Below are 9,377 nucleotides of genomic sequence, written 5' to 3' on the forward strand. Positions count from 1 at the left end.
CCCACCCCCGTCCGCCAGGGGCCGCCCCGCGTGGTGCTCAGGGCAGCAGCACCGCCCCCCCTCACACCCCCACCCTCACACCCCGCACATGCGCACTGGGCCCCGGGGGGCGGGGGAGCCCCCGGTTCCGCCCGGTTCCGCCCCGCTGAGGTGGCGGCGGGAAGATGGAGGCGGCGGTGCTGAGCGGGCCGGTGCTGCCGGCTGCCCTCGCCTTCCTCCTCATCCTCCTGCTGTTGGCCACCGTGCTGCGCCGCCCCGCCTCGCTGAGCCCGCCCGCTACCCCCGCGGACGGTGAGTACGGGGATGGGATGGGATGGGATGGGATGGGATGGGATGGGATGGGATGGGATGGGATGGGATGGGATGGGATGACCCGACCCGGCTGTCCGCTGCCCGTAGGTCCCAAGGCGAATGGCCACGCCACTGCCAAGCCGGAGGAGCAGAGGAAGGCGAAGGTGCCGTCGCGGTCCCGACGGGACAAGCCGCAGCAGCACAACTTCAGCCACCGGCTGTTGGTCGCAGCCCTGAAGGTACCGCGGGTGACCCGGACCCCCCGCGCACTCCCGCATCCCCTCGCCTTGACCGCGCTCTCTCCGTAGGGCCACACCGGCTCCGTCTCCTGCCTGGACTTCAGCAGCAGCGGCAAGTACCTGGCGTCGTGCGCCGAGGACCGGACGGTCCGGCTGTGGAGCACCCGGGACTTCGCGGGGCGGGAGCATCGCTGCCTGCGGGCCAACGTGGGGCTGGACCGCGCCGAGCTGGTCCGCTTCAGCCCCGACTCACGGTAGGGCCGTGCCTGCCGCAGTCCGGGCTCCCTGGGGCTCAGCTGCACGGGGGCCACATCCCTCCGGGTTTGTGAAAGCAGTGGTGCTTTAGCTTGCTGCTCGGGGCAGATACCCCAGGGCCCAGCTCACCACCGCTGTGTAAGGTGCTGGTGAAGGCTGCTGGCAGACCCTGGCACGGGGCTGAGCTGCTGAACCTCGCTGAGGGGCTGGGATGGGTGAAGAAGCACGCCTTGGGGAAGTGGCCTCCTATAGAGAGAGGAAGGGATCTCCTTTCCAGATGTGGAGTAATAAATTCTGTTCTTTTCTATTCAGTGTTGCAGTTGAGCTGACACAGGGAGAGAACTTGGTGCCCTCATAAAGCACACAGCTTTTTATCTGCCAATGTGCCCTCTTCCCAAGGTGCCACTGAGTGACCTGTTAGCTTACCTGCTGGGCTGGGCTGAGCTGAGGTAATTTGGTTCTTCACAGTTTGGAGTGTCTGTTGTTCTGTAGGGCATTCATTGTTTGGCTGGCAAATGGTGAGACTATTCGTGTCTATAAAATGACTAAGAAGGATGATGGCAGCTTCACCTTCACTGCAGCATCTGGGGACTTCCCAAAGAAGCACAAGGCTCCTGTCATTAGCCTCGGAATTGCAGAGACAGGTATGGAAATGACAGAGCTCCACACTTGTTGAGGCTGTCTTAGATCAGTTTTGGTTTCCTTTTAAAGTAAGAGCTGCTGGGCTGAAAGTGAGAGAGTTTTTGCCATTCTCAAAACCAATGTTTGATTCTCTGTAGTCTCCTGGGTGTTACTCTTTAGCCTTTGTTTACTACTGAGGAACTGAGAAAAGTCATTTTCAGTCAGACAGTATTCCTGGCTCCTCAGTACACAGTCTCTCAATTTACATTTCCAGGGATGCTGTTGCAAAGAGTGGTGGTCTCAATATTGAGAGGATTGCTGTTCTCTGGGCTGCCAGTCTGTCTTTAACCAGTGAAAATCTCTCTAGTGAGCTCAAATGGTCTATCTGGGATTTCCTGGATCTTCTAGAACAGAAGCTGGGGGCAAGGGTATGTGATAGTGGTGAGGGCTTGGTGGATTAAAGCTTCAGGTATGAGAAGGTGACCACTTGGAAGTGAATTTGCTTCTGTAATGGGAGAGCAGAGAAAATGTTAGCTGAGACTTTTGTTGGTTGTGCAAGTGAAAACCTAAACCTTCAACAAGTAACTGAAAGGTCCATGTCCAGGCTGAGATGGCACTGGAGTTGGAAACAATCAGGAGTCCAAAATGCTCACACCAACAGTTACTGTGGATAAAACTGATGTGACTTGTAGTCAGCCACCTGCCTGCAATCCGTGGCTTGGAAGCTGCCAATTACTGAGTTGTGTTTTTAACCAGCTGGAAAAGATCAGGTCTGCTGCAAGACTCCTGTGGTACCAGCTTGGAGCTGAGCTCTGCTCAAGACTTGTTCCAAGTCTGAGGGGGCTGGGGTGTGAAGCATGCCTGGTGGCTGCCCACCTCCAGCTGGTGAAGCTGAGGCTGCACTGAGGCATAGCCAGGAGCTGTGTCCTGATCCTGCTCCTCACTCTGCCCCAGGAGATTGACACTCCTTGAATGTTGGTGCTGCTTTTGGTTTTCCTGGCTGTCCAGGTGTTGGGGGGAGGTTGCTGTGCTTGGGGGCTGTCCTAGGCCTTTGATAAGTGTAGCAGTGTAAGCTCTGCTGATCTTTTCCTTTTTTCCCCAGGGAAGTTTATCATGACAGCTTCCAGTGACACTACAATCCTCATCTGGAGCCCAAAGGGTGAAGTCCTGGCCAGCATCAACACCAACCAGATGAACAATGCCTACGCTGCTGTGTCACCCTGTGGGAGGTGAGGTCTGGGATGTGCTCCAGGATGCTGTAAAGCTGGTGGCAACCTTGCTTCTTCCCACAGGTTATCAGTTCAGACCACTGGCAGTCACCTGCTCTTCTAATGCAATTTTTCTAAGAGTTCCACATTTTAAAATGTGATTCCAGCCCCTCTGGGAGTGCTGAGCTCAGCTGTGCTGTCTCAGCCCCTCAGAGCCACTCAGCCACTGCTCTTGCTGTTAAGTGTCTTTTGAAGAGCTGTGGAGAACAGCACTGGCCTCTAAAAGTGGAGGTGGAACAATGCATTCAGCATATGCAAACCAAACAGCATTTCTAAAGTTTAACCTCTTCCAGTTTTATAATAAAGTTTAAATCTTTATTTGTATATCAGGAAAATCTTCTTCACCACTCAGTCTCTAACTCAGTGCTGCAGGAAGATTTCCAGTGCTCCAGGCTCAGACAGTTTGGGGATCATTTAGCTTTTTTCCTTGAGCCAAAGAGTTTCTCATTCCTGAGCTATCCCAGTCCCTGTGGCCTTCCTTAGCATTCCCTTTGCCAGCCTGGCTTCAATGGAAAGGGGAAATTTTTCCATCTTACCAAAGAATGCAGGAGCCTGGATGGGTTTGCCCTCGCAGAGCCCTCTTGCAGGCCCCTGCCTTGCTCAGGAGCCCAGAGGAGAGCTCTGTGGGTGGTCCTGGCCACTGATCTGTGACTGATACCCTGTGTCTCTGTTCACTGACCCAGGTTTGTGGCATCCTGTGGCTTTACCCCTGATGTGAAGGTGTGGGAGGTGTGTTTTGGCAAGAATGGAGACTTCCGGGAGGTGGCCAGGGCTTTTGAGCTGAAAGGCCACACTGCTGGCATACTCTGCTTCTCCTTCTCCAATGACTCGAGGAGGTAAGAAGGATCTGGGTTGGTTTTGCTCACCCCCTGTGTGCTCCAGCAACCTGTGCACCCATGGGGGGAATCACTGCCCTGGGCACTCTTCTGGCAGCCCAGGTGTTTAAGAAGGGTCTGGGATGGCCCTCCTGATGAGTGGCTGGGGTCAGACTGGACCTCCCTGCTTTGTGAACCCCTCAGAGGAGTCTGGGCGTGTCTGATCCAGTCAAAAATGAGTTTGAACCCTTGGCTCTGCCAGAGAGTTGGTTTATTGGAGCTTGAGCTCCTGCCTTCAGAAAGGGACCTGCTCATATCATACCTTGTGCCTTTGAAGTGCTCTTGTTCATGCATTGTGCATGTTCCTGTTCATCCATTTATCTTCTACAATGCTGAAATCTTCCTGTTCTGATTGATTCTGCCCTCCTCAATCTGAGAGTCCTCTGTTCACCATCAGTCACTTCTCATCAGGATAATTCTTCTAGAGTCCAGTGTTTCCAACTTTAATCTCAGTTGATCCATCTCACCATTGCATAAGACAATTTTGAATAATTATCTCATTGTCTGCATCTTGTTCCAGTGTTATTCCAGGAGGTAAAGTGTGACTTGGAAGGTTCATATACAGCTCAGCTAAAGTTTAATAGGATTGTAACCTAAAGCTTCATCACTCCAGGTACTCAGTCAGGTCACATCAAGCAGTTTTCAGTTTGCCAAGCTTTTAACATTTCTACACTAAATTCTAGTATTGATCTCTCAATCCCAATTTCAACACCAGGGAGGCAAAACCCCAACTGCCTTGTGCTACCTGCGTGTTCCCCATCGATTTCCTCATGGGTGCAGTTGTTCCCTGCTCTGGGAAGGGGCCCAGGGCTGTCCGTGTGCAGGGGTCTGCACTTCCCCAAAGACCTCTCTGTCCACAGAGGTTTCCTGGTTCAGGGGTGCAGTGAGTGCCGCCTCATTCCCAGGTGCTCACCTCCTCCCTTGCCTGCAGGATGGCAACGGTTTCCAAGGACGGGACCTGGAAGTTTTGGGACACAGACGTGGAATACAAGAAGCAGCAGGACCCCTACTTGCTGCTGACGGGGAGGTGTGCGGTGCCGGAGCCGTGCCGCATCGCCCTGTCCCCCGACGCCCGCGTGGTCGCCGTGGCTGGCGGCACAGACGTGGTGGTGTTCAACACGCGGAGAGGCGAGGAGGAGGAGCGCTTCCTGGCCGTGCACGGGCAGCACATCACGGACTTGGCTTTCGACGTCACTGGCCGCTACCTGGTGTCCTGCGGGGACCGGGCCATCCGCGTCTTCCACAACACAGCGGGGCACCGCGCGGTGGTGGAGGAGATGGAAGCCATGCTGAAAAAAACTGGCAACAAAGCCACGCGGGAGAGGCTGGAGCAGCAGATCTCCAGTGCACGTAAAGCCCTGGCTGCCATCTACGGCAAGAAGCAATAAACCTTTCCCTGTGGGAGAATTTTGGGTTTGTTTTTTTTTAATGCTGTTGAAAAATTTTAATAAAAGCACAGCTGGTCCCTTCTTTGTGTCCTGTGGTAGCCACAGATAGGAAGGGGGTGTTGGAGGGGTGATGCTGATTTCCAGTGCCTTCTGCAAGTGAGACGCTGCACGGCGGGCTCAGAAAATGGATTTAAAAAAAAAAAAAAGTGTTTTTTGTGGCTTTCTGCCTGAGTCAGGGAGTTGAGGTGATGCACAGTGGCGATAGGCAGTGATATAAATGACCAAGACTCAATATTCTGTTAATGGTTTAATTATTTAATGAATAAAATTGCAATAAGCAAAACAGCTCTGGGTGCGTGGGGAGTCTCCGCTCCGCTCACACACACACCCCTAAAACTCTGGAATTACCTTTTACTGATTACAGTTCTAGGCATATTCAAAAGGAAGTGGGGTTACATACATATTCATAGGATTACAGCAGGTCATTATAATATTCATGATGGGCAGACTCTTCTTTTGGGGAGATATGCAGGGGTCGTCAGGGGGTCTTTGGATGAAGTAAGAAGTCTTCCTCAGGCTTGAACTTTTTTACCGTTCTTGATTCAAAGGAGGCAACTGGGCTGGTGAAGGGACTCGAGCACAGACCCTATGAGGAGAGGCTGAGGGAGCTGGGGGTGTTGAGGCTGGAGGAGGCTCGGGGGAGACCTCATCACTCTCTACAACTCCCTGAAAGGAGGTTGGAGCCAGGGGGGGGGTTGGGCTCTTTTCCCAGGCAACTCTCAGCAAGACAAGAGGGCAGGGTCTCAAGTTGTGCCAGGGGAGGTTTAGGTTGGAGATGAGAAAGAATTTCTTTCTGGAGAGGGTGATCAGGCATTGGAATGGGCTGCCCAGGGAAGTAGTGGATTCTCCGTGTCTGGAGATCTTTCCAAAGAGCCTGGATGTGGCACTGAGTGCCATGGGCTGGGAACCACGGGGGGAGTGGATCAAGGGTTGGACTTGATGATCTCTTGAGGTCCCTTCCAACCCAGCCCATTCTATGATTCTATGATTTCCCTGACTTCATTATATTGTTACAAGGTGATATCAGACCCCAGCCATAACTTTCCCCTTATCTGCTGGTTGTCACATCTCTATGTTCTTCTTGTGCAGCTGTTCCCATTCCTTTGGTGCCTCCTTACCCTTGGCAGTGCCTTGTTTTAAGAACAGGACCGACACTTTTAATTACCTTCCAGACAGACGCTAGCCTCGTTAGGGCCTTGTTTTGTTCACACTGTTTCAGTGGAAAAATTCCACGTCTCAGCTGCTTTGTCTAGCCCCATATTCACTTCTTTTCAGTTTAATTCTTCCCTGGATTTCGCTGGTTATGGACACAGTTCCCCGCACACCGCAGCAGGGTCAGATCCCACCCCGGCTCTGCCCTCTCTCAGGATGGCGCCGCCGCCTCTTTGCCCACGAGGAGGCGGAGCCTTCCGCGCATGCGCGCAGCCTCACCCCGCCCACCCTCCGGGCGCGGCCAACGCCGTGACGTCAGAAGCGTCGGGCGTGGTCACGCATGCGCGTCGCCAGGCGGCGGGTGCTGCGGAGCCGGGGTTGCCGGGGCTGCGGGCGCCATGTCGGGCCGCTCGGTTCGGGCCGAGACCCGCAGCCGCGCTAAGGATGACATTAAAAAAGTGATGGCGGCCATCGAGCGCGTCCGGAGATGGTGAGGGGCGGGGCGGCCGGGGGGGAGGTGGGTGGGGCCTGCGCGGCCCGTAAGCCAATCACCGCGCCACACGGCTGCCGGTGGAGGGGCTCCGGCGGGGAGCAGCCAATCAGCTCGTGGCGTGGGGGCGAGGGCGGGGATAGCGAGGCAGCCGGCCAATCAGCTGCCCGTATCCGCCGAGGAGGCGGGGGGGGCCCGGAAGCGCTGTTGATGGGCGGGCGGCGCCACCAATCAGAGAGAGGGCGTGGCGGGGAGGGGACCGGGCCTTCCTCTGGGCCAATCAGAGCCTGGCGGGCTGGGGGCGGGGCTTGTTGCTAGGATACCGCTTCCCCGCCATGACGCTTTGTCCGCCCAGGGAGAAGAAGTGGGTGACGGTGGGGGACACCTCCCTGCGGATATTCAAGTGGGTGCCGGTGGCGGACAGCAAGGAGGTGGGTACCGCGCGTCCCGGCCCTGGCAGCCCCCGATGGACTCCCGGGCCTGGGCTCTAAGTTCTACCCCACTGGGCCTGCTGATGCTTCTTGTCCCCTTGGCCTCCCGTGCAGCCGAGGGATTAACCCCTCTCGCTACTCCTCATCCCTTTTGCTTTAATCCCCAGAGGACTCGTTTCTATCCAGTGGTGTCAGCTTCTGATTCTGAATCCTTCCTGACTTAAGCTTTGAATCTCTGTTAGAAAAGTGCTGCAAGAGCCTGCAGGAGCCTGTGGGCTGCTGGGAGAAAGGGGAGCAGCTTCTCTGGAGCAGTTTGTAACCCTCTGTGTCTTCTTGCCAGTGGTGGACTCCTCTCACGTTGTGTTTCTGCTTTTCTTTTCTCTCCTCAAGAAAGAGAAATCCAAATCAAGTAGCAGCGCTGCTCGAGAACCCAATGGCTTCCCAGCTGACACCTCTGCCAACTCCTCTCTCCTCCTGGAGTTCCAAGGTGAGTCTGACTGAGCCCCCTTCGAGCTTGAGAAAGATTCCAAGTCCTTACAGAAGCTGGGGTGCTGCTGGGTTATGTATGCTACATGGAGTGGGGAGAGCTGCATGTGGCTACAGTGTGGGGCTGGGCTGATCCCCTCTGCACTCTCAAGACCCCAGCTCTCAGTGTCACCCCCTGGTCAAGGTGCTCTTCTTCACCAGGTGCTGTTTCTGCAGATGAAAACAGCAACCAGAGCTCCCTGTCAGATGTCTACCAGCTCAAGGTGGACAGCAGCCCCAACTCTAGCCCCAGCCCCCAGCAGAGTGAGTCCATGAGCCCTGCCCAGACATCTGACTTCCGCACGGATGACTCGCAGCCTCCCACACTGGGGCAGGAGACACTGGAAGGTGGGTGCTGGGCTGGGAGGGGAGGAGGTGGGTGGCTGGGACCTATTGCTTGCTCTGTGGGTGATTGAGGCACTGCTGGAAGGGCAGTGAGGACTTGTATCTTCTGCTGGAGGCCTCTTGGCTCAGCACTGAGCTGGATGCTGCCTTGGCAGCTCCATTAACCCTTCTCTTCTCCCCAGAGCCCTCCCTGCCTTCTTCTGAAGTTGCAGATGAGCCTCCCACTCTGACAAAGGAAGAGCCAGTCCCCCTTGAGACTCAGGTAAGGGCAGAGGGACTGAAACCCACTTTGCAGTCCATGCACACAGACTCACCTTGGCCCTTTCACCGTGACTGCTGCCCCTTGCAACACAATCATCTTGAGGCATGGACCTGCAGTCCCAACGTGCCCTCCAGGAGCTCCTCAAACCTCCTGGCTTCCCAAGCTGTCCCTTGGTTCAACTCAGGTGTTAAAAGTGTGAGGAAAGGACATGGAGGGGCAGTAAAAGAATGATTCTGACTGGCCCCAGGGCTGATGTGGGTTCCTACTCGTCCTGCCCTGGAGCTTCCCCTCAGCCTCGTACAGGTCCCTATGGCTCTCTGGATGTGCTGAACTCCTGTCACTGCCTCTGACCTCTGCCTCTTGCAGGTAACTGAAGAGGAGGAGGACTCTGGGGCGCCACCTCTGAAGAGATTTTGTGCCGATCAGAACTCTGTGTGCCACACGGCCTCGGAGAGCTAACCTGCCCCTCCCGGGGCAGCCCCTTCGCCAGCCCCCTCCCGGGACAGCCCCTTCGCCAGCCCTCGCAGAGCCGCCCGGTCCTTCCCTCCAGCCCGCCCTTCCCCCAGGGATGCCATCAATCCATCCATCCATCCATCCATCCATCCACCCACCCACCCGGGACCCACCCTCCCTGCCCTGCCCTGCCCTGTCCTGCCCTGCCCTGCCACAGGAGCTCCCTCCCCGCCACCCCGGGGGCTGCCACCAGTACCTGCAAACTCGCCTTTATTTATTGGCTCCCTCTCTCCCTGCTGCCCTGCCCTGCCATGCGGGGGGCTCGGGCAGGGGGGGTCTGCATGTGCAGGGGCAGTTCTTGGTGGGACCCCCGGATAGCTCCCCCCACCCCCAGCCACTGTTCGACTTTGCCTGCTCCTGGCTCCCCTGCCTGCCCTCTCCGGGGTGCTGGGAAGGACAGAGCCGCTTCCCACCCGCACCAAGAGATTTATTTGCCTGCTCCCTTGGGAGCGCAGCCAGGGGGTGGGGTGGGGTGGGGTGGGGTGGGATGGGATGGGATGGGATGGGATGGGATGGGATGGGATGGGATGGGGGGGGTGGGTTTGGGGAGCAAGGCTGAACCCTGCCCCTCGGCGGCAGGGACCCGCTGGGACGCTGTGCAATAAGCTGCTGCTTGAAGCCATTGGTGTTGGGAGAGACGGGAGCGCTGCCGGGCCCTGCCC

The 9,377-nt window shown here is 56.4% G+C and overlaps 2 protein-coding genes across 4 annotated transcripts; both read left to right on the forward strand.

Annotated features, from left to right (window-relative positions):
• Positions 1–133: 133 nt before the first annotated feature.
• On the forward strand, positions 134–5,034 carry TBL2 (transducin beta like 2). 2 transcript variants are annotated; one of them, XM_030462742.1, is made up of 7 exons: positions 134–291; positions 400–530; positions 600–784; positions 1,278–1,429; positions 2,509–2,635; positions 3,358–3,510; positions 4,481–5,033. In XM_030462742.1, the coding sequence occupies exons 1-7, from the start codon at positions 165–167 to the stop codon at positions 4,935–4,937; spliced, it is 1,332 nt and encodes a 443-aa protein (XP_030318602.1). In that variant the 5' UTR covers positions 134–164; the 3' UTR covers positions 4,938–5,033. The 2 variants fall into 2 exon arrangements, with proteins under 2 accessions (XP_030318602.1, XP_030318603.1); XM_030462743.1 differs by lacking the exons at positions 134–291; positions 400–530; positions 600–784 and adding an exon at positions 1,103–1,184 and having other exon boundaries at positions 4,481–5,034.
• Positions 5,035–6,481: 1,447 nt separating this feature from the next.
• Positions 6,482–9,172, forward strand: BCL7B (BAF chromatin remodeling complex subunit BCL7B). 2 transcript variants are annotated; one of them, XM_030462757.1, is made up of 6 exons: positions 6,482–6,639; positions 6,995–7,070; positions 7,461–7,557; positions 7,758–7,943; positions 8,123–8,202; positions 8,569–9,172. In XM_030462757.1, exons 1-6 carry the CDS (start codon positions 6,548–6,550, stop codon positions 8,659–8,661), a joined length of 624 nt encoding a protein of 207 aa, XP_030318617.1. In that variant the 5' UTR covers positions 6,482–6,547; the 3' UTR covers positions 8,662–9,172. The 2 variants fall into 2 exon arrangements, with proteins under 2 accessions (XP_030318617.1, XP_030318618.1); XM_030462758.1 differs by having other exon boundaries at positions 7,773–7,943.
• Positions 9,173–9,377: the final 205 nt, after the last annotated feature.

Source organism: Calypte anna, chromosome 19 (genome assembly GCF_003957555.1).
Source record: "Calypte anna isolate BGI_N300 chromosome 19, bCalAnn1_v1.p, whole genome shotgun sequence".
Lineage (NCBI taxonomy): Eukaryota > Metazoa > Chordata > Aves > Apodiformes > Trochilidae > Calypte > Calypte anna.

Coding starts and splice junctions, on each gene's coding strand:
- BCL7B (XM_030462757.1), top strand. CDS start 6,548: ATGTCGGGCCGCTCGGTTCGGGCCGAGACCCGCAGCCGCGCTAAGGAT. Junction 7,071..7,460: donor CGGTGGCGGACAGCAAGGAG/GTGGGTACCGCG, acceptor TCTCTCCTCAAG/AAAGAGAAATCCAAATCAAG. Junction 7,944..8,122: donor GGGGCAGGAGACACTGGAAG/GTGGGTGCTGGG, acceptor TCTTCTCCCCAG/AGCCCTCCCTGCCTTCTTCT.
- TBL2 (XM_030462742.1), top strand. CDS start 165: ATGGAGGCGGCGGTGCTGAGCGGGCCGGTGCTGCCGGCTGCCCTCGCC. Junction 785..1,277: donor CGCTTCAGCCCCGACTCACG/GTAGGGCCGTGC, acceptor GTTGTTCTGTAG/GGCATTCATTGTTTGGCTGG. Junction 2,636..3,357: donor GCTGTGTCACCCTGTGGGAG/GTGAGGTCTGGG, acceptor TCACTGACCCAG/GTTTGTGGCATCCTGTGGCT.